Source organism: Xiphias gladius, chromosome 19 (assembly GCF_016859285.1).
Source record: "Xiphias gladius isolate SHS-SW01 ecotype Sanya breed wild chromosome 19, ASM1685928v1, whole genome shotgun sequence".
Classification (NCBI taxonomy): domain Eukaryota; kingdom Metazoa; phylum Chordata; class Actinopteri; order Istiophoriformes; family Xiphiidae; genus Xiphias; species Xiphias gladius.
In genome coordinates this window covers 28350384-28375749 of record NC_053418.1, presented here as the reverse complement: position 1 = coordinate 28375749, position 25366 = coordinate 28350384, and the positions used below count along the sequence as shown (strand labels likewise).

At 37.8% G+C, this 25366-nt stretch overlaps 1 protein-coding gene across 1 annotated transcript; it reads left to right on the top strand.

The window, feature by feature from the left end:
- Positions 1-432: 432 nt before the first annotated feature.
- arrdc1a (arrestin domain containing 1a) lies at positions 433-21756 on the top strand. The gene is made up of 8 exons (XM_040154151.1): positions 433-629; positions 4364-4474; positions 4920-4970; positions 11039-11193; positions 12307-12489; positions 16376-16552; positions 18360-18903; positions 20546-21756. Exons 1-8 carry the CDS (start codon positions 512-514, stop codon positions 20581-20583), a joined length of 1377 nt encoding a protein of 458 aa, XP_040010085.1. The 5' UTR covers positions 433-511; the 3' UTR covers positions 20584-21756.
- The last annotated feature ends 3610 nt before the right edge of the window (positions 21757-25366 follow it).

Sequence of the window (25366 nt, the reverse complement as noted above, 5' to 3'; positions counted from 1 at the left end):
TAATCAGTCAGACTGATCTATTATTTAACACGACACCTGTATAAAGATCAGTCAGTCTGAGAGTGACAGCAGGGTCTACTCACTTTTAATAGTCAGGCTACCTGTTTTGTGTATCTATTAATTAAGTCTTATTTGATTGTCGTTCATTATGAAATACAGTAATACAGTAATCTTTTCTCAGTATGGGGGCCACAGTAAGATGTACGATTTATTAAATTAGTTTAAAACCCTTCTTTACCTATTACCATGATAACCACAGCAGATGAATGTGTCATGCTGATTGCTCATTGCTGATTTAGTTATTCCTCCAGGTGTGGTGGATTGTAGTGAATCCAAACAATACATTTCTCTCCCGAGTAAGGTATACCTGATAGGCTCGATTTTTTTTTTTTTTTTTTACCTGAGCGGTCAGTGACATCATATGAAGGGGCGGGAATTGAGAGTCGTAAATGTGGGTGTTATTGTTTTTGCACGCAGGTGAGCTTCAGTGTCGCTGTGGATCGGTGAGAACATGGGGAAACTTCAAGAGTTTGAGATCACGTTTGACAAAAACAAAGTGGTGTACAGTCCGGGCGAGTCTATCTTTGGAACCGTGACAGTCAAAGTAGGCCAGGCGCTGCCGTGCAAAGGTAAGACTCCGATCATTTTAGCATTATTCCGGCAACAGATGCGAACCAGGTGGGAAAACTTCGTCGTCGTCGTCGCCGAACAAGGAAGTGACAGATTTAGCCAAGATTTTCTGATATTTAACTGAGGCCCCTCACATTCATTTCACTTAAAAATCACCATCAAGTTGTCTGTTTTTGATAGTCTGGAACCCTGTGTGCCTGTGGTTGTAATAAGATGAAACTTGACTTTTTAAGGCCATGGCGGTCATTTCCTACAGCACTACATAATTGTAATGGTGCTGTAATGTTCTTAATTCTGGCTCTCAGTGAGAGATTTTAATGGGAAATTTGGGCTGTTTCTCTTTCTTCTATTACCATAGTCCTCAAGACAGGGACATAGCTGCGATTGTTGGAATACTGTGGTCATGACTCCAAGTCCCCCATGTCCCAGAAATATTTTACCACACACCAAAAATGTTAAAGCCACCTGACTTGAAATTATTTAGCTTTTTAACCATTATATTCTTTCAGTTAAGTAATGGAGTCTTTTAATTTTCTCTCCATTTCTCTTTTTTTGTTGTTAATTGTTCGGTCTATAAAACACGAAGGAACACTGAAAATACTGATTGCAATTTTTTATAGCCCAAAGTGATCTCATACTGTATGTCTGGTTCTATCCAACCAACAGCCCAAAATCAAAAGAGAATAAATTAACCGTAAGGAAAGACATGCAAAAGTAGCAAGCTCTCACATCTGAAAACCTGGAACCATAGACTGCTTTGCAAAGAACGGCAATAATAGTTTAGATTTTACAAAATATTGACTGCCTAATTGGAAAAATTTAAAATAAATCAAGTATTCAGTGGTAGTTAAATTTCACCAGTAGGTGTTCCATTGTTTATATATACAGAACACGTAGACACAGACAAATTGCCTAACGATGGAGAATGCATTTGAATGCAAACCAGTGTCAGGAAAAGGCAGAGCGAGCAATTTACAAATGCACTCTTTTCCACATTGTTTCCATCACAGTATCAAAATATCTTTTTTGGGCTTGAAAGCAACATTGGGGCCAGCCCTAAACACCTTAATGTCTGTGACTGACTGACTGACTGAGTGATTGACTGACTGACTCACTGACTGATGAAGTTTCACCATTGGTCAGCTGTCTGCCGCATGACTAAGTGCTGAAGTTACACAATTGGTCGTTGCTCTTCCAAGATGAATGGGTAGTTTAGCCCTTTAGTGGCTGTTCTTCACAAAAGCACCTAGCAACAAATCTAGTGACTCTTTGGACAAACCGTAGCTACTTACTGTAGAAGAAAGTTGCCAGTATTGCCCCGCGAGCGCGAGGTCGGGCTTTCCATCTCATTCAACTGACCACATGGCAGCTGCAAAGACGTGAATGAGCCTCTAACATTCTCTCTGAGTGATCATTTTGGAAGCAAATATACCTGAAATCACAGCACAGCCATTGCCTTTAACTGATGTGTGTGTGGTGATTTTATCAGATGACGTGTTATAAATTCAGGATTCAAGCAGTGCAGATGCCAATTTTTCATAGGCCATAGAGACTTTTTCGTACAGTTTTTTTTGCCATAATTATTAAGTGAGACTTTCTTTAGATCATTCTAACATGTTCTCTCTGTACATCTGCCTACTTACTGAGAGCAGCTTTTATTTGTTCGAGAGTTTCTGTTCGAATGCTTGTGGGGCTCCAGTCTGTTTACATTCCTCCTCGGGTAGAGCAGGTTAGACTGTCAGCTTCGCAGTGCCGCCTCCCAGGAAACAAACTCTCTCTCCATTCAACAGTTTGAATCACTGATGGATTATGAAGTGGGTTGGGCTTTGAGATAAGAGACTTATTACTTGGCCAATATTCACACTGTATTAAAAATCAGATGTGTTTTTTAAGTCATCACGGTTCACCTCAGGTATGATACATATGATAAGGTTACTAAAGGAGTGTTGCAAAGGTGTACAATTGAAAAATATTCTGCACCAATAAGTCTTTTGCTCTTATAGTGTTTTTGGCTGAAAATAGTTACATTTTATTAAATATATACAGTAATGTCAAATGTGGTCATATACTGTTGTTAGTCAGTTTTTCCTGGTTTGGGCCTATTTTTTCCAATGAAGGGAAATCTTCATGCTACAACACACAATGGTATTTTAGACAACAGTGTGTTTTTAACTTTGGCAACAGTTTGTGTTTGCCCCTTTCCTGTTTCAACTGTTTTTAACAACCCCCTCCTGTGCACAAAGCCATGTCCATAATGAAATGGTTTTCATTTTGATATGAAAGAAGTTGAATGGCCTGCACAGAGACCTGACCTTAACCCCATCCGACATCAGGGTTGGACCTCATTAATGCTCTTGTGTCTGAATGGGAGTTCAGACAGAAGAGCTGTTGTAGCAGCAGTCCCATGGCTTGTGGTGTAATGTCAGCTGTCCACATTATTTTGATCATGTAGTGTAAATGTGTTTTGACTTTTGGTAGCCTCAGCTCCAAAATAGCGGGCTTAAAAACTAATCCAAAATTAATCTATGTCTCCCAGTTCTATCCCAAATCCTTAACTCTCACCTTCATTTTTCATTCTGAAATGATTCATGATTAAGCTAATTTTTTTAATACAGAATTGAAAAACATATTGTTCAGGGTACTGTTATGTTTAAAATCATTAAACTACTGCATTAAACTATAGTAATCATTTGTAGATGATCTCGTATGTTGTTTATTTGCTCATAACCATAGCAGAACCGTAGAAAAATTTAACAGAGTTGCCTCTTTATGTAGGCCAATTGAACATCGAGTGAAATTCATTGTCCCAGAAATCGTAGGGAAAACGGTGTTGAAGTAGTAATGGAATCCATATTTCCAAATGATTTGCACCACTGAGCAGATAAAGAAAGTGACTGGGCAGTGGTATACGCATTACAGACAATATTGTCAACAAAAATCCTCAACCTTAATGGTTCATCATTAGCTAAACATCTTGCCTGCATGACAGAGACATATAAAGGTATAAAATACATTAAAATGGATCAAAGCAATGTATACATTTTGGTCATCTTTAAAAGACTGGCTGCTGACTCACCCATTGAGTCACGATCACAATGCAGAGTTTCTTTCTTGCAATCAGGACAAAAAAACATTGATCCAAAAGTCAAGTGAATTTTGATAAGTTGTTTTAGTTATGTAACAACTTAACAAAAGTTGTTGGAGCAGGGCGCAGCAGACTTTGAAGCTCAGTGATGACAGGAAGCTTCAAACTGTAATGCTCCCTGGAACTCGTAGTTTATTTCTGTCCTTATGTTATGTACACAGTATCGTACATCAGACCTTTTTCCCACATTGTTATATATTGTTTGCACTGATAATGATTCACCCGCAACAGTTTCATGTTCGATCAACAGTTGGAAATGTTCCAACAGTCAGTCATCTGATATTTAATGTTTGAAAAATTTTACTTGTGCCTACTTTACTACTCTGTAGTATAGGCATTTTAAACATGGCGGGTTGGTGAGAACAAGCTCACCTGGGTAACCTAGTGTAACCTAATGTTTAGACAGTACTTTTCTTCAGTAATATACTGTAACTGCAAGAGTGCAAGGTTTCATATAATTTCTTCTCATCCTTCTCTCTTACTCTGGTCTAATTATATAATTTGCTTATGAAAAGTGTGTCATGCTGCAGCTGCTGAAAAATGTCTCAGTGGTTAAAAATCACACTGTCTGTGTATTCCTATTTGCAGCCATCAAAGTGAACTGCAATGGTTTCTGCGGCGTCACTAATAAAGTAAATGACACGGCGTGGACGGTGGAGGAACAGTACTTCAACAGCACCGTCTCTGTTGCAGACAAAGGTCAGCAGTCACACCACTGAAATTCTAACTACAAAACTGATCCAAAGAAATTGATTTATCCTGCAGTTAGTATGAGACAGATAGTCACGGATTAGAGAACTTAACTGGCCTTAAATACTTACTTGTGAGTTGGTTTACCACAGGGAATGTGACAATACACAAAATGAAAAAACTAGCAACACCCTCAAAAAATTAAGACAAATTTTGCAATTAAGACAAATTTTGCAACAAGGAAACAATATTTTTTCCATTTGTACATCAAGGAAAATATAACTATTGCGGATAAAAATAACCGATAGGTAAAGACTGTAGTAGTGAAGGTTCCCATTTTCCACTGTGGATACTGCATGCAGCCTGGAGGAATATCTGTGTGTTGGGAAACAGCAGACTGACTGTTAGTCTTTCCACTAATGAATGTTATCTGTGCTTTCTGCCTCCTATACAGGAACCCTGAAACAGGGAGAACACACTTTTCCCTTCAAGTTTCTCATACCAGGTAGGATCTTGAGGTTACGGGATGAACACTTGTCACTGCACATTCTTTCCCATGTTTGTGTGTGTGCTTTGCCTTCATGTTGACCATTTGACAGTGGAGATAAACTGATTCCGATTCTGTTTTTTTTTTTTTTTTTTTTTTTTGATTCCAACCTGCCAATTCCGATTTTGGCCAATTTAAATTTTCTTTCTTTCTAAAAACTATAATTAAAAAAATACACAAACTTTTTTAAAAACTTTTCTTTATCTAGTGCAGTGCCTATTCAAAATGTGCTTGTTATCTTGGTAATAGTTCAATATTTTATTCAATCATGTAGTAATCATTTAATTTCCACATCACTGCTGTGTTATGATATCAATAATAATAATAGATCCTATTTGTCGGACACCTGATCAGAAAATACTGGACCGCAAATTCAAAAAGATTGCTGTGACATATTCAGTCAGTTGCCAATTTATTAAGAACACCTAGATAAAACTAATTTTAGTATGATACAACAGGTCTTCAATAAATCCTCCCTTCATGAGGATTATAATGTTCAGTTTTTATTGAATCTGTTTAAAAGAAGTGTTGATTTATTTTAATGGTCATTTTGGAGGCTGTAATCTGTGGTGCTGTAGAACTGTACTTGGTAATACTGAGAGGTGTCCTAATATTTTTTCCATCCCTTTTATATGAATTAAGGTTGACACCATTTTATCTAGGTGTACCTACTAAACTGGCAAGTGAGTGTAGATGAATTTAATCACTGTGTGTCATAGCAACCTGTTCCCTGAACTGGATAATCAGTATTTTTACTTTAGAACTTGACTTAAAACTTAAAATGGGTATGACATGGATTTATTTCATCACTGGAGTAATGTGCAGTGCATATATTTTTGCATCAGCAAGGAAAATGTTTCAAACAAACTACAAACTAACAACAGTCCGTAACGTTAGTTTAAACCATTTTCTCACTTATACATGGCCGTTACAGCAAAGAGAAAATATACATGAGCCAAATAACAACATTAGATGACACATGGCGTAACGCTACGTTACCAACAGCAGCAGAGCATAAATTACTTGTTTTGCTTGGTAATAATCCTAATATATTATGCTTGGGTGGCGGCAAAAAGTAAAAAAAACGGTGATGTCACTGTGTCTTAATCAAAGAGCTCCGGGATCCTTTTGCTTTAAGTGACCGTGCATAGCTGTCATATAGCCATTTCCAAATTGCTGAGCTTGGGTCTCTGTCTAAAATACTCCCACACTTTAAATGATCTTGTGCCAGGTTTTCTAGCTCCAGCCTGTTTTCAGGGGAATACATGCTTTTACTGAGTGCAGCCAAATTGTTGTAATCGATGATGTTGGTGACATCGATGAGTCTCCCCAGCAGTAACTGACTGTCGTTTAATGTTTTCCTTTTCATGTTTCTTCAGAACTGCTAATCCAAAAACACTTCCCAATTCACTATGCAGTTCCTTGGGTCCTCAACATTAAACATGTGAAGATTGAAGTCGATCAGATGAGCGGTTGTCGAGAAAATAGAAGGATAGACAGAAAGAGAGACTCTCGGACAGAGAGTCATTTATGGTTAGATGGACAGTTCAATTGCATGTTTATAATAAAACATGGACTATTAAAAAACTTTACATTTTCCCCAAAACTGCTCTAGGACTTCTTTGGTGTGTTTAGCATGGAGCCTATTTTCCATGTGTGAAGCACACGGTTCTCAGCAAAAATAGTGAAAAGATCTGCTGATGGTCATATTGACATCATACTAGCAAAAGTGACACCTTTCACTGTAGTTTCAATGAAAAAGAAAATCTAATACCATTTTTTTTTTTTTTTTTTTTAACCATGTTAACAATTGCATGTTATTAAAGGAGACAATATAGGCTCCATGTGTACTAAATAGTAATAGCAGAAACCCAATGTAGACTGTAATCATATGTTGATAAATTAACAGCAGGGCAATAGTATTTGCTGTTAGCGTGCTCTCTCGGGATAAATGATTATTATTACTGATGGCCATTATCAAAGGCAAACTCAATGTAGAAAGAAAGGAATGGCAGTAGGAGTGCCACAGCAGCAACATTGGCAGTGTGGACACACACAGGCATGTGAGCCACAGCAGTTCAGTGAGGTAGCCGTGACGCACAGGTGAGATAAGCCATGTGGTGTTTTAGCCACTTTGCCTTTGCTAGCTTCTTGAAATTGGGCATGTTCAGCGGGGTGATGGTGTTTTAACTCTCTGATTTAGTTTATTCTTTCGAACTTTTTTGTGGTTGTTCCTCCACCGTTTACTCTGGCCTTACAGGTTTTACAAATTGCAAGCTTTGTGTTTTCTTCACTCATGGTGAAGAACTCCCACACTGACTGTGTGTGTGTGTGTGTGTGTGTGTGTGTGTGTGTGTGTGTGTGTGTGTGTGTGTGTGTGTGTGTGTGTGTGTGTGTGTGTGTGTGTGTGTGTGTGTGTGTGTGTGTGTGTGTGTGTGTGTGTGTGTGTGACGTGGGTCATTGTGCCGTGCATGACTGTAAAATTGACCGGCACAGAATCAGATATATCTGAGACTGATCGGCAGGTCACCATTCATGGCCAATCAAGTTGAAAACCAGCCGTTTCCGTCACTGGTCAATCGATCTGTGCAACTCTGCCTGACAGACATGTCCTGGCATGATGATATTTACCCTAAATCTGTTATGGTTCAACAGCACTGAAGATGTGACTCTTATCCCAACATTCACAGGAGCTTATGAGTTCTGCACTGATTCCCAGTATTTGTATGAACCAGCTCAACCTGTTATACCAAGGATTTACTTTTAAATTTGACGATTTTAGATTAACATGTAAATTGGCACAATTTAAAGCTGCTGTAATGAAAATGTTTATATTAAAAATGGATCCAATGTGTGTAATGTAAAAGGGCTTTCTCATCTTAAAGATTCCATAGAGAATCATCATCAACTCTTCAGTTGCCCTTTTGGGTCGTTGTTTTGGTTTTACAGCCAATAGCAACTTTTATGAGGTGACAACGTGTCAGAAGTTGTGTTTACATATTATTCCACTGCACCCAAGTGGCAAAAGATCAATAAATGCAGGTTCATTCATGTACTTGTTAATACAATGGTTATATTAACCCAACTGTGTTAATAGTCTGTTTTAAAATAATGGAAACACAAGCATAATTCTGGTTTATTACAACTTGGCTCTTATTTTCATAGTTTTGGCCATCATCCCTATCAGTATACTGTCCCCACCAAGTTAATTGCTGAGATTTGGGAACATGGTGGCATCACAAAAAAAGACTGATGGGCAAGAAAACTAGAGCTGAATCCAATTATTTGACTATTTTAGAAATTCATTCGTTGGGTAGGTATTGGCTACCAATTAAGGCGAACTTCAAAATGCATTTTGTCAGCACTTTCTTCTACTATATTGTAGGGCTGACCCGCATACCTCAAAGCTTTGAAGCTTCTTCCATTACCATTTTAATCTACGTCCAAACCAGTATTTAAATGCGTTTGTTTTTTGTTTTTTTTAAATTATTATTATAATACATGCAGCCCAAAAAAAATCCCAAATAGCCCATGAAGTAAGAAATAGTAATCCAACATTAATCAATATACATCATCATTAATTATTATTATTCTCAGACAAGGACATTTAATCTTAGCGATAGTTTTGTGCGTCAGTCACAGCTCTCATCTAACGTTACCAGCACTGACAGTGACACATGACCACATGGACAGGCTTACAAGTTACAACTATGCTAGCAAGATGTCGAAAAAGTCAAGCTTCTGGAATAACTTCCAAATATTTGGTCAAACTCTCTGTTTGGGTCATAAACCCATCAGAGTTAAAAGACTCACATTCTACTTCAACTTTGACTTACCATAGTCACACCCATACAATTTTCCATTACAGTGGTGGTTATTACCAACATTTTGGAATTCTTAGTTATAGTTTGACCTCCAAATAAAGTGGTTAGATAATGTGGATAAAATGTTGTCTTGTTCACAACCTATCTGATTGTCTGACTGCTTGTGTTTCTTAAACTTCTGACTTTGTTATATTGATGCTAGATCTCTGGATCTCAGCAACTACTTAAGTGAATACAATGTTATCATAACAGAAAGAAATAATCTAAAACTTACGTAAATAAAACCCAACTTGTATCAAGCCTGAAACTGTTCCACTTAATTTTATTACATTATGTTGTATTTGTAATATTTTTTTTTTCTTCCATTTGATGTTCAACAAAGCTGAAATTGTTTTTCTATCTAAGTCCACTGGTAAAAATTTGTCATGGTCTCATTGTGTCAAACTCCTTTTTTTTTTCTTTTTTTTTTTTAATAAACATGAAAGAATCCCCCTAAAAACACTTGTTCAGTTCTAGTAATAGCTATTGTTAGCGTGTCAAGTGCTCCTTCCTGTGGAAGTGCTTGATGGCTGAACTTGGTATCAATTTTACAGACTGGATCTTTGATATTTTAGTGATACAGAATGAGAACAGTTACTTAAAATGTTCTGAAATACAGCACCTGAATGGAAGAAGAGAGGGGTGTGTCTAATATGCCAGGGATTCTTCTTCAAGATTGCTATCTGCTGCTACCGCTACTTATCACATGATGTCCAGAGAATGATGTCGGCAGCTGTCAGTATGTTCCACTTACACGGTGTTAGTGTACTCTCTGATGACATCAGCAGACTTTTTGATGGACTCTTAAACAACAATAATATTTCTAATACTTTGTTTTAAAAGAAAAAAATCATAAGAACCGAAATGTGTTATCTGTAGATAATGAGACAGTTAAGTCAGATTAAGAGAAAACATGTGGATGTTTTATGGTAAAGAGATTTTTGGTATATTCCTGATTCTCAGAGAAGAGTTAGTCTTGTAAAGCCTTCTCCACAGTGTGAGAAGGACCACCACAGAAACCGGAAACCAACCCAACCGGTCTTTTTCCTGTTGTGAATCTAAATCTGTCACTTGAAACGTGTGTGTGCTTTCACCACTAGAGTTCCTGCAAGTGTATCAGGGCACTCTCTGGAGTCTTGTTTTCATGTTTACATTAAAAGTCAGGAAAATAACTGGTCACTTGTCAGATTTTGAAAGGTTATGGAATAGGACATTTTTTTTTGACTGTTGAGCCTTGTCATCTTACATACTGTTTGCAGTAAGTCTATGATGCAACGTGGTCAAATTATCTGCCATATTGCTGTAGCAGAACAAAAGCCACACTTTAGATTTAAATTTAAATTTGCACTCATTGTAGGGCACCAACTCATATTTTATATGAGAGAAATTGCTTAAGCCAATTAATCAAGTATTTAGTCAGAAGTAGTTGATCTCTCATTTCAGGGATCTCGTGTTTCTGCCTTAAAAGAACACACCAGACAAGACGTGACAATTACTGAGGATATTTACTATAACTAAATGTCTATAAGCAGCATAATTAATCAGCATTAATAACAAACTCAGAGAAATGAGGTCAGAATCAAACAGATGAATAAAAATGATCTTTTAAAGATAAAATGAACTGGTCACTTAGTTTACAATAGTGAACTAAAGTGTGTAGGATTATCAGAGAACAGAATGGTAGGTGAATGAAAAACTTCTCTAGGGCATAAAAAAATTAATAATTCAGAGCACTATCTGAAATCAACGCTTATCCATCTCCAGGTTGAGGATGGTAGTACCAGGTCTGGCGTAGGTTACTTTTATACCTTTCTCATAGGGTGAGAATTTCATCTTAAAAGTCCTTAGCATTCTGAAGAGTTTATTATAAAAAGTTGATAAGGTCACTTAGTTGATCCAGAAAGTCTGTAAAACTTTAATCAAAACCCAACGTTTGTCTCCTAGTGGTAGTTGTGATGAAAAGGAGGGGGTATCCTCACTACATTGCTGTTTCATAATTATCACACTTCTAAGTGGGCAGCGACCGAAGTGTTAAAATCCATTCAAAAAGAGAGCGAGGAAAGTAGAAACTGTGCACTCTCCCTGTTAAAACAAATAAAATCTATTATTCTGTATTTGCTATTATGTGATCAAACTAAAACATATTTGACCTCTTTCCCACAGCCTCTGCTCCGACATCTTTTGAAGGCAACTATGGTAGGATCATTTACAGAGTGAGGGCTTTTATTGACACGCCACGATTTGCCAAGGACTACAACACAGAGAAAGCTTTCTACCTCCTAAGCCTTCTAAACCTGAATGAAGTGCCAGACATATGGGTGAGACATGATTGGATGTGTGTATATATATATATATATATATATATATATATAAGGTCAATCCATGACAGGGTAGATGAAGGTCGTGTTGGTCTTAAGAGTTCAAAAACACATCCACCAACAATGTTTTTGGTTCATTTCATTTAAGAATTGGCGGTTTTAGGGGTAGTTTTGTGTTGGAACTATTTCTTGACAAACAACAGTTTATCCAATTGCCCAGCACTTCTGTGCAGTGTCTTTATCTATAGTGTGGATTGTCAGATACATTTGGTGCGTACGGATTTTGGTTTTAATCTCTGTAAAGACACAGTCATACAAAATCTTGTACGGTAGGGCAAAGTCATTGTTTGCATATCACAAGTAAGTGTCCTGAGTCAACTCCCCAAGTAAGGACCAACAAGTCCCAAATCAAGTCTAATTCTTAGATGTTGTGTTTCGCGACCTAAATAAACCATTATGCACCCCTCACAAAACTGAAAGCCATTTTAAAAAACATTTTATGGGTAGTTTTTAGTCAAGTAAATTAAGAAATTATAAATGCTTTTATAAAATTTGTATTAATACTTTTACATAAATGTTATAACAATTAAAAATCAAATACTTAGGTGTAGCTTTGTATAATTCATGGGAATAGGGTTGGATTTTGACTATTTTATCAAATCTTAATGTAGTGTTAAATCCCTTATTGAATCCATCTGACTACAACTTTGAATATTTGTAACAAAACCCAAAACCAAAGATTTAATTTAGATCTGTACTTTTTACTGGCAGAGAAGGTGGAAGCACTATGGTGCTAAGTAACAGCATAATTTTTGATTGTAACTAGAAAATAAGATTTCTGCAGAAGATGATGATGATGAAATTCTGAGTCAATATATACTTGCCCAATTGAAATAACAGCTGTAGACTTCTGATTTAATTTTTAATGAGCTATTGAGTCTAAATACTTATGGTCCTGATTCAGAAACAGTCATGTGGAGCAACTCATTAAGTTTAACTGGGATTTTAAAGTTAAACATTATAATGTCCGAATGTGATGTGCTGGTGTACTCTGTCAGTCAGTGTCAGTCTTAATAAATCAATGATGTTTTGCCACTGCCCTTCTCCATGCAGGGAACCTGTTCATCTGCAGTGACCCAGCATTTCACCTACATGCTGGTGAAAACGGGCACAGTGGTCCTGAAGGCCCAGACCGACATGAGGGGTTACACACCGGGCCAGATCATCCAGGTGACAGCCAACATCCACAACCAGTCTGGGAAGACCACAGGCAACATGGCGGCCAGCCTGATGCAGGTAAACACTTTCTACAGCTCCAACCAAACCTGCAAAGAACAGTTCGTGGTCAGGCTTACAAACCAAAATAAAGTGTACTAAAGACCTACCTCCAAATCTTAATCATCCATTAAATTTCCCAGTATAAGGTACTTAAAGCTAATACAATATTTTTACACTAATATATAATGTTTTGATTTTATTATTTGATTACTTTATTATTTTCTTTTATTTCCGTTGCTGATTTCTCTATTTTAATGTTGTGGTTTTACCTTTGTGAAAGGTATGTGTCTTTTCCAGCAGTAATCAACAATTTTGTTATTCTCCCACCTTAAATCATCTGTTAACATTGAAGTGTTAACACTACATGTTGACATTGAAGTTTGTTAAAAACCCTGTCTTTCATAGCTGGATAGGTAAACCTACCAAGCCAAACAAGGTAGCTAAAACTAGCCATTAGAGAGGCGGAGTCTGGCTGATATGAGCACATGGTTAAATGCAACAGATTCAGTGTTACAAGATACCACTGGAATTATTCTATAAATTTCATATTGTCAACATATTCTATGAAAAGACCAAAATCAACAATGCATTAGTCTGTCGCCTACTCCTACTGAAGATTTAAATCTATAAAAAACCGATCACAAATACAGTGGCAAGAAACAATTAGTGCACCCTTTGGATTGACCTGGTTTTCTGCATTAATAGTCATAAAATATGATCTAATCTTCATCTACGTCACAGCAGCTTCCTCATCCTTTCCTGCCATGGACACCATGCTCTGTGCAAACATGCACCAGGATTTGGTATACTCATGAACACAGATGTTAACCTGCTCCAATCATTCCTTTAAGCCTAAAGCTGTTACGCTGGGGGTTTTTCTTTTTTACCTCATTGGTCATTCTGTGTTGTGCCTTTGGAGTCATCTTAGCAGGGCACCAACTTCTACAGAGAGTAGCCACAGACCTAAATTGTCTCCATTTATAGACAGTTTTTTTGACTGTGGACTGATGAATATCTAAACTCTCTGAGACTACTCTGTAACCCTCTCCAGCTTTATTCAAATCAACAATTCTTGATCCTAAGTCTTCTGAGATCTTTTTTTTTTTTGTGAAGCATGGTTCATATCAGCAGACGCTTCTTGCGTATAGTAAAGTCAAAATGTTTGAGTGTTTTGTATAAATCAAAGTAGCTCTAACACACACTGCCATCTGGTTTCATTGCCTGGACTCTAGCTTTGCTAACTCCTTACTCCAGTTAGCTTTAATTGATGTCATTAGCCTAGGGGTTCACATACTTTTTCCAGCCTACTCTGTGTGTGTTTGAATGATGTATTCAGAATGGACAAGAACAACACAATTATTTGTGTGGTATTAGTTAAAATAAATCGTGTTTGTGAGTAATTTTAATTTAGATGAAGATCTGTACATATTTTAAGACAAATTTATAAATAAATTCACGTAATTCCAAAGGGTTCACTTACTTTTTCTTGCCACTGTCTATCGTCTAATTTTCAGCCAGTGCAACAGTGTGTATCACTGATGTGTTTTTAATGCAATGGAGCTCTTTGGCACAAAGGAATAAAGTGTATCAGGCTTTTGATACACACACAATACTTGGTTGTTGCTTTCGGTATTTTAATGGGAATTGTTGACAATAAGAAAAATATAGAGGCCAGCCTTATTATTTAATATAAATTTATTGCTAATGCCGATTTTAAGAATCAGGTTAATTTTTTTCATGTAACCATATTTGTTCAATCTCATGGGATGTAATGTCACCAAAAGTATTTATGCCACATGTTATTATATCTATCCATCCATTTTTCTTCTGCTTATCTGGAGTTGGGTCATGGTGGCAGCTGGCTAAGCAGGTTATTCCAGATGTCCCTCTCCCCAGTAACATTTTCCACCTCCTCCTCCTGGGGTATCTCAAGGCGTTCCCAGGCCAAATGGGATATGTAATCCCTCCAGCTAGTTCTGGGTCTACCTTGGGGTCTCCTCCCAGTTGGACGTGCCCAGAAAACCTCCAAAGGAACGCGCCCAGGAGGCATCCTAATCAGATGCCAAAACCACCTCAACTGGCTCCGTTCAAATCAAGGTGCAGCGGGCACTAGCCAAAGCTCATGACCTTGGGTGAGGGTAGGAACGTAGAGTGGCTGGTAAATTGAAGGCTTTGCCTTCTGGCTCAGCTCCCTCTTCACCCCAACGGTCCAGTACAATGTCCGCATTACTGCTGATGCCGCACCAGTCTGCCTGTCAATCTCATGCTTCATTGTACTGTCACTCGTGAACAAGATCCCAAAATACTTAAACTCCTTTGCTTGGGGCAGCATCTCACCCCCAACCCATACAGAGCAATCCACCGTTTTCCGGTGGAGAATTATGACTTGGAGGTGCTGACTCTCATCCTAGCCGCTTCACACACCCAATGCATGCGCAAGGTCTGGGTCTGATGAAGCCAACAGAACCACATAAGCTGCAAAAAGCAGAGATGCAATTCTGAGGTTCCCAAACTGGACACTCTCCTCACCCTAGCTGCGCCTTGAGATCCTGTCCATGAATATCAAAAACAGGATGGGTGACAAGGCGCCACCTTGGTGGAGTCCAGTACCCACTGAAAACATGTTTGACTTTGTGCCGAGAATACGAACACAGCTCTCACTTTGGTTATACAAGGAACGGATGACTCATAGCAGTACCCCATACTCTCACAGTCCATGGGGGGGCACGGTTGTAAGCCTTCTCCAAGTCCACAAAACAAATGTAGACTTGATGATCAATCTCCACATTGCTCCCCCTGAATCTGAGGTTCGACAGTCGATCGGAGCCTCCCTTCCTGCACCCTGGAATAAACTTTCCCAGGGAGGTTGAGCAGTACGATACCCCGATAATTGGAGCACACCTTCCAGTCCCATTTTTTTGAAAATGAGAACCACCACCCCGATCTGCCACTTCACAGTTACTGTTCCCGACCTCCACACGACACTGAAGAGGCGTGTCAGCCAAGACAACCCAACAATGTCCGGAGCCTTCCACACCTCAGGTTAAATCTCACCAACACCTGGCGATTTGCCGCCAAGGAGCTTCTGTTATGTTATTATAAGAAGGATATAATGTTACTTTAACTACACTTCCACTCAACCCTTGAATATCATAACTCAGCAGACAGTAAGGCCTTTCCTGCTATTGCAAGTCAAAATGTTTGCTGAGAAGGCTCCTCTTCATTTCTCCTCTTGAGAGGATGACTCACTGTATCATTCCATAACTACCATGATAACTGTATCTTGGTGCTCCTTTCATGTAGTTAATTTGTTTATTTGGATTTCAAACATTACAAGTGCTTAAAACAAGCTTTTTCATATTGCATTGTTAATGTAAGCTACTGTGAGATATCAAGATTCAAGCTGCAAACAAACAAAGTTAGCAACAAGGTGGTGAACAAAGTAGAGCACTCAGCCCTTAAAAGTCAGATATTATTCTCTGGAGTTGGTGAAGACCAAAAATAGAGCTAAAATGCAAGTGAATATTAGACTTACATTACTAAGGTAATCAGAGACATGACTCCAAATAAATGCTAATGTTTCTCTGTGTCTCCTGGATGTGTAAATAGGCAACTTTTTGCTAATACATTAGCCAGTTCATTTTTATAATATGATAATATGACAATGTTTTATTTACAGCTTGGCCAAAACATTTAATAAGATTAAGTACAAATGCAGAAATACTTCAATAAATGAGACCGCAGATAACAACTGATTTCCTGTTCCTATTTGTAAAAGGCACAGTAATAAATCATTGTTTTTATATTCACTGCCTTTGGGGAATATACAGTACTTTCTTAAGAGTCTCCACAGTCACCATGTACTGAGTCCAGTTTATGAATCTGCATGTTCATGTGTTTTCAGAGAGTTAGCTATGACACGAAGAGGCCCACCCACGATGTAAGAACCATATCTGAGGTGGAGGGAGGTGTGGTGAAGGCCGGCAAAGAAGTGGAGTGGAAGGAGCAGATCATCATTCCTTCTCTTCCACAGTCCTCCCTTGCTGGCTGTGATCTTATAAAGATTGAATATTATGTTAAAGTAAGATATGCTCATCCCCTTGGTCACCATTGGCAATATTTTCTGGTAAAGGGATCAAGTTTGTTGTGTTTTCGATTGACAACTTTTGAGGGACATCTATTATTCTGTTACCTTTCAGTCATGCACCTCCTTATGTTATGTTAATGTGATGGAAATTTTATATGTTGGCCTCATGTCTGAATAAGCGCTTTTGTTTTTGTTTTTTTCTAATTAAAAGTGCAGTAATTAATTTCTTATGTCAAATCTTACTATTAAGAAAACAAAATCATTTTTAAATAAATCAAAACACATTACACTTTGAAGTGGCCAATTTGAAGTTGTTGGGATTTCTTGTGTCAAAAATCAGACTAGTCTAAAATAAAATTATTAATAATAATTATAATAATTAATAATAATAATAATACTAATTATTATTATTATTATTATTATTATTATTATTATTATTAACAACAATAAATAATTTTTTCCCCATCACATCATATGGCAAAAGAGGTTAAAAAACATTGTACAAACACATAAATAATCAGACCACCACTCTCCTATATTTTATGTTTTTATTCATGCCAACTGCATGTATGAATGACTATCCAGCAAAACGCTCACATATTTGTATAGAAAGTAACATACCATCTTGTCATTCAGTGCTTTTCGAACTTTATAAAACAGGCAGTAGAATTCTTTAATAAATAAGAAACTGTGAGGCTTCAAAGGCAAATTAAGTTTTAATATCTGTCACCAGTGCAGCCTGTGAAAGAACAGAGAACGACCTTCTTCCTTCATATTATCAAACTTTTTAACTCAGTGCTGTTTTTGGCAGTGCCACCATTCCATCTCAGACACTAGCTGCAAAATATCACACATGAATTGTGGCGCTCTCAGCAACAATTATGTGTGGAAAAGCCATACCGAACAATTGTGTACTAGACACCTGTGAATGATAAAAAGCCATAATTTTAACTATGGATGTTCCTAACAACAAATTTCTCTGTTGATTAAACAGTAATTTCAATTTAGATTAGTAGACTAGTCTAAAAGTAAGAAAACACTCAGAAAACAGTCAAAATTGAGCAAAATTTAATCAGGAATTAAGAGGGATCTCAGCGTCCAGAGGTAAATGATGCCATTGGTTAGATGAGAGTGGCTAACGTTAGCAGTGCTAGCACCGGCAGCCTTTGGTCCTTGCAGGTTAAGTCTACATGCCTGTGCGGAATGTGGTCACACATTTCTCCTGCCGAGTGGTTATACACCAGGTTATTCTGACACAGCCTACATACAACCTTATTTTCATTTTTTAGTTCGAAATTCTGCCAAACTCTGGCTGGTTTTACGAGATGTCTTCTGTCCCACTTTCCACCTTGCTTGGTTACAATATCTGGGCACTAGAGTGGGAGACGGGGCCTGCTGCCTGTAGCGGGCTGCTGCTTAACATCTTAGACGTAACAGTGAACCGGCATTGTACATTAATAAAATATTAACAATTCGTTTAACAGACTAGTATTTCTGGTGACAACTAGGGAGGGTAGCAACATTTAATTGTTTAGTCGACTAGTAGTAATTTTAACAGATAGATGAAGCCAGCATTGTTACAGATACCATGCCTGAAAAGGGCTTAAGTTTGACATTTTATAGGCATAGTTGGCTGCACTAAAACATACTATATTTTTCTTCATTATGAGTTTTGCATTCTGAAAACAGTATTGACTAGAAAGCAAATCAAAGAGAATCAAACACAGGATTAAGTTGTGGGTATAAAGTCTGTATTCCTTCAAAGAATGTAACTAACATTCTCCTCTCCTCTGATTAACAGGTCAGTATAAAGTCTCCAGATGTCATGTTGACATTACCCATTCACATTGGGAACATCTCACTAGACAAAAAACTGCACCCTTCCAAAAAATTAGCTCCTTCTTCCTCTGCTGCAGCTGAGGATACACCAACCTCTGCCTCAACCTCTGACACCTCCGCCTCTGCCACCATTCCCACACCAACACCTCGCCCTGCCCCCAAACCCGCTCCCCGTCCCATCCCTCGCTCCAGGATGTCTTCCCATAATTCACCCAGCGCTCCTCCAGCTGAGTACTGCCAGGTAGCAGAGGGTGGGACTCAGGTGAACGATGCCTTCCCCAACAAGCGTCAGTCTCAGCTGGTTTCACCCAACGCTTTCAGCTATGCTCCCGGACTTTTTTTCCCCCAGAACCAGCAGCACAGTGGGCCTGGCACTGTACCCAGTGGGCCTATGTTCAGTGGGTCCACAGGGGCCACAGCACCTTACCCCTCTGAGAACAGCACTAGCTCAGTACCAATACCACTCATCCTGCCTCCAAACTATGGCACCTCAGCTTATCCACAAGGTGAGTTGGCACACTCATTCTGTACTATACAGGCTCTGGTCATGTATGTAGAGGGGAGAAGGATGGATGTAGAGAAGAAGAAAGCTGTAATTTAGGACTGATTTTGAAACGTATTCAAAAGTTATTACCAAATTGCAATAAACTCCAGATCAAGACTGTAACTTGTGCTTTGAAACAGCTTTGGTTCCCAGTTACCTCTGACAAGGAGGTTATGTTTTTCACCCATGTCTGTTTATTACCTCCACCAAGACGGGCCAGGGAAGAACCCATTAATTTTTATTGCAGATCCAGTTAAAGGGGCGGATCCAGGAATTTTGTTTATCACTTTCCTTAAAATTGCAAGATATGGCATTTTTCAACACTTTCATCAGTATTTGGCTTAGGTGGAGGTATGCGCTTTACTGAGTGCCATTATAGTATGTAAATAAGGTGGAAAAAACATCAGAAAAACTTTTCAATATGTTACAGTCCAGTACAGTCAAGTACACCACCACCCCTACCTCCGACCTCAATAATAACTATACAGAGTTGAATTAACCTTTCTATAAAAATTAAATAAATTTCAATAAAAATTGAACATTGTAATCAGTGTTCGATCCCTGGGTCCTCCTGTCATCATGAAAGGTCCTTGAGCAAGACAGTAAACCCCAAGTCCCGCCCAGTGGTTAGGCCATTGATATTGTATATGCTTGTCTGAGTTGCCTACTGTAAGCTCAAAGTAATAAGCTGAAGGAGCAGGAGAATGTGGTGCAGCAAGTGATTTGAGGATTTAATTTGTTCTGGCTTTTTGACGGCCAGGCTACATACTGGCTGCCTTGCCTGATTGATGAGACTGTTGAGGCTATATGCAGTCTGAAAGGAGTACCGCAGACATTACTCTGGGCTGAAAGGGGTACTGCCAATTTATCTTTTCAGGTAACAAATAGTTAAATAAATAAACACATCATTTAATATGTCTGTTTACAGTTATAGATAGGCAGGCAAAGATAAAGATCGTGAAGCACAGAGTTAGGTCTTTGTAGTAAAGACATACAACATTATCTGTCAGAAAGTATCAGGCACATATAAAGGATACCTTTTTTTAACTTCACTGACAACTCAACCTTTTAAAATACAGTGAAGTTTATAATACATTGTAGGGTTCCCCTATGGTACTAAGACCTTCCAAAAAATAATAAACTTGATGCCCACGATCCAAGATCAGCAATGTTAGGCTGAGTGAAGCTGGGTAGTCCAAAGAGAGCAAGATTAAGAGATAGAAGATGATACAGCTCTATGAGACATTACCTATGATCACCACTGTTGGGTTTAATCAAGACAGCAGACAGCTTGACTATGATGCACTTATTTCATGATACTGCACCTTTGTCTGCTGTAGGTTAGTTAGGTTTGGTTTGTTTTCTCTTGTCATTAACAGTTATAAGAGTCCGAAGTCTTTGAACAGTTTGTGTGTGTGTGTGTGTGTGTGTGTCTGAGTTTATTATGCATTTTTCACAGCCTGAAATGTGAAAGTTGCTGCTCACCAGGCTCATACGTCTGTGGTTGTCTAATGCTCTTGCTGATGACATGATATTTAAGTGTGTAAATTTGATATAAGGGTTGTGTACTAACAATATGGTCTGATGGTGTCTGTCTGTTACAGAGGCTCCTCCCTCTTACGATGAGAGCTGCAGCACATGAAGTGGACAAATACCTAGGAACATCCCACTAGGATGACACTCAATTCAATCTGATATAAAACAAAATATTGAACTTAAACTGCAATTCATCGACCATGTTGATGAATTTCCAAAATAAAAGTCCTGTCAAATCTAGTGTAACCTAGTATGATAAGGTTATTTTAGGCCTTAACCCCCAGATTTTATGTAAATTTTAAGTTTTTCTAAATGTACGAGAATCAGCATTTTGAATTGAAATGACTGTGAATTGGACTCTACTGCCTAGTGAACAAGTACCTTTACTTACCGAATGGGGATTATTCTCTCCTGCAAAGCCACAGCCAATCAACACTGTTGTTTTAAAATCAATGTTTTTTGTTTGTTTTGTTTAAGCACTTTGAATGAAAGGAAAGAGAAAAGGAATATGCAGAATTTTATTTTCTGTTCCTTGTACAGTAACAGGAGTTAAGTTTTTAGTTGTGGGTTATTTAGCAGAAGATGGCATCTGTGATGTCAAGTTTGAAAGTTTCATGTATGAAAACCATTGCAAAACAAACCGTCTCATCTCGTATTTAGTCTAATATCCTTCTTATTTTTTCAAAAGCCAAATAAGAAATTAACGTGGGATTTGTGAAAGGTGAAATCATCTATATTCATTGAATATTTAAGACTGGGTGAAAGATGCTGTTTGGAAAGATCTTTTTATATTTGCCTTTGATCAGGAGTTCTCAAATTGACATTGCACAATCCAGATATTGCTGTTGCAAGTTGTCTATATATTACTTTCTAAGGATATAGTGCAGGATCCAATTTAGCATTTTCAGATTTATGCCATGTTTGATCATTTGTTTCTTTCATGTACTCGAACTGTGTTGTAATGACTGTAGACTTCCCTCTAGAAATTAGAAATGGTGTATATTCTTCTTCCTGTGCTGGATGTGTCTTGGTTCTGTTCATGCCAGACATCCCTTCTGATTTCTTTTAATAGTTGAACAATAATGCAACATCACTGTTATTTGAGGTTTTACTTGGCCATTCTTGATGTAGTTCACATCAACTATTTAAATCATAGTTTTGCAAATACATTTTAATATTTCTTGATCAAGTTCAATCAATTAAACATGCAGAAAAACACGTATTTATTGCTTTAAGTGTTTTTCAGTTGCTTTCTGGATTCCAATAAATCTGTTTAAACAACTTGTGTAAGACAGTTTTATTTCTGACTCTGGAAGTGTTTCTATTCTTATTTCATAATCCCTCAAATCTGCTTTCTGATGCTGTTAAAGCAGACAGATAATATTTTTAAAGGGGACAAACTTTAATAATTCATATGTATATGTTAGTAGCATGTTGTTACTTTTTGAAATAGTAGTGGTCGTGTTGTCAGGAATGTTTTTAGAATTGGGCCAATCACAGCTTGGTCACTTTGTAATGTAAAAAAGTGGACTTTATAGAGTTGACCAGTCATCTTATATTCAGAGGACAGAGATGAAGCTGTAATGCTTCCAGTGTCTCTTTCTAGCTGATAGAAACACTTCAAAAACAGACTGTATTATCACAGGTGGGATTCATACAAATAATGTAGCCATAATCAGAATCAACTTTATTTACGAAGTATATTGACAAATACGCAATGTACTTCCACAGATCAATAAAAGTATGGTAAAATACAAATATGCACATACAACTAAATAAACGCAACAGAGCTTAACAAAGATAAGTGCACTAAAGTGTAGCCAATAGGTACAGGTGGGAGGGTCCTGCAGATGTAGGTGGACTGCCTAAGTCCTGACCTGAGGAACTGGCTCTCCTGTGTTGTGCCATGCGCTCTGGAAGCAGTTGTTTTGTTTCCCCAATGTACACATCAGTGCAGTCTTTTCTGCATCGAACAGCATACACTACATTGCTCTGCTAATGTCTGGGTGTTTTGTCCTTTGGGTGGACAAGCATCTGCCTAAGACTGTTACTGAGCTGGAAGTTCACAGGGATGTAGTGTTTATTGGAAGTCCTCCTGAGCTTTTCAGATACTCCTGCAACATAAGGAATGACAATGTTGTTCCACTTATTGTTCTTTTCCTCTCTGTTCTGGATCTTTTTGTGGTTTTCACAAAGGCCCAGTTTGGGTAACAACACGTTTTAAGTGCTTCCCTGATGTGCTTTTTCTCCTTCTCCTTCCTCCTTCAGCGACTCAAATGTGACCTTAACGGCTCTCAAGGGGTTAATGACCCCACAAGAGGTTGAATGCCTGGGTCCCCCACCAGTAAGTTTAGAACTGAAGAAGCCTGTCAGACGAGAGGTGAAATGGCTTCTAGAACCTAATGCAAGTCCAGTTGCCTTTGTATAGCACTTAGAAATACCATGACCTGGACAAACGAGAATATTCACAGACATACTTGGACTCCTTATCATGTTTCAGATGAGTTGTTAGCAGTTCCACCAATGTGACAAAGACAAATTATTAAACATTTTTTTCCAAATGGCTAAAATGATCCAATGTTTAACAAAAATTCAAAGATTAAAGTAAGTAAGTAAAAAAAAAGTAAGAAAAAGAAAAAATACAAATGTGTGTGCAGAACTTATTTTTTTGTCTTCTGTTCCACTCCATTAATCATCTCACAAACTTTCAGATTTATCTTGTAACCCTTTAAAGGGGCTTGACCCCTAGGTTGGGAACCACTGGACTAAACTGCCGTATTATATATAAAGTAGTTAAAATAGCTCCACCTCAACCAGCTACAACAATAAAACACTGCTTACACACCGATGCATCAGTACTGACAATCTCATGATGTCATATAATGTATATCAGTAAAAGAGTGCAATTACTGCAGAACCAGTACTTTTACTTTTTTACATTTTGCTGATAATACTACACTACTTTTGCTTATGTAGGATTTTGAATGATGGATTTTTTTAATTTGTTTTTGAGTGTTTTACATCAATGTAAAAAAAACAAAAAAACATCCTTTGCTCCCAATCATCAGCTGACAGTAAGAGGATTCACTTTTACTTCCATTTTTGCTTTAATCCCATTAATTAATTAGTTTAACCAATCTTCGTGTTCAAATTGTTATTAAAAAAGTGAACTTGGATACCTTTTCCTTAAAGAGCAACTTGCAGGTTGGCAACCTAAGTGAATCATTGTGTTGGAAAATGATTTAGAAATTAGATTTAATATATAAAAAATATAAATATATCCTTCTATATACACTATAGTAACATTTGGAATCAGTTTTTTAATGCCTGTACTTGCCTGTCTCAAAAAAGACTACTTCCAGCAGGATAATGCTCCATGTCACAAAGCAAAAGTCATCTCAAACTGGTTTCATGAACATGACAATGAGTTCAGTGTACTTCAGTGGCCTCCCCAGTCACCAAATCTGAAACCAGTATAACACCTTTGGGATGTGGTATAAAAGGGAGATTGGCAGCATAAATGTGCAGCTGACAAATCTTCAGAAATGATGTGATGCAGTCATGTCAACATGGAGCAGAATCTCAAAGGAATGTTTCCAACATCTTAAGACACAAAAACGGAGGCTTTTCTGAGAGCAAAAGGACGCCCTACACTGTATTAGTATGGAGTTCCTTATGAGGTGCTCGGTGAGTGTAGTCCCCAATATATCAGGCTAGTTAAAATTAATGCAGTCTAATACAAAAGCCATGCAATAAATTCTTCTAATCTTTTCTGTTAATACTGTTTTAGGGAGGTGTTTGATTTAATTTTATGGTCATTTTTGAGTCTGCAGTTTGTTGCTCTGTTGAATGTTATTCTGTAAAACTGTGAGGTGTTTCTGTTTTTGCCACCCCGTTTATTTCAATGATGTTTGGGTTGCTGTTTTAGACAGCATTTGTATTAGCTGTATTCATTCTTTCCCAATCACATAATATTTACCCACTATATATCCTATATCCAAAGTTTTTTGGTGCAAAATGAAGGATGAAGGAGGGAAATACCTCCAGTGAGAAGGTCTGATGCTGTGGTAACAGCTGCAGAACATCTTTCACCACTGCTGTTCTAGCAGCTGCACTCTACTGTAACTGTTATTGTTGATCCGGCATCAGCGCATATTTTGTTCTGCTGTTACTAAAACTGTCTACATATGCATTTACCATGTACACTGATAAGACATGTTTGTATGATTACTATCAGGTGTGATTTTATTACGCCTTGTTCATGTGGTTTTACTCTTTATACTGAAAACGGCTTTTCGGCTAAATACCAGTTATAAATTATTATTCATAAATTCCATTCATGATGGAGCTGGGGAATTTAACATGTTCTTTAATTTTTCCCCTGCAGCATTGCCTGTGAATTACTTCATTACAAATTTTGCTGTGTCTCTTCTCATTTTTAAAATAACATAAGCAATTATTAGAACACTCTGGGTTGTATACTGACGAGCATGAATTTTTATCATGAGAATATTTGATGGATGGAGTTCACTGGAACTAAAATAAACCAAGCACCAACAAGCATGCTTAAGATTGGACAACTAATATGTTCAGCCACATACTGTACACAGTATATTGTACCTGGTTCCAAGCACTCCTTGTTCAATGCTTCTCCCTCCAGAGAGGGATGTGCACCCCTGGGACATGCAGGAGTGCCATGTTCACAGGTTTCCTGAACATGGTTCACCATGCTTTGCTAAATGCCCTCTATCACATCTCAATCTAGATTCATAATGGTACATAATGTCTGGCCTCTATATTTTCAGGTCGTCAAACTCCTCTCCTTTTCAGCATCCAAAGCATTCCCTAGAGCTGTTTCAGAACAGAAACAAAATGTTTAAATTGAAAAT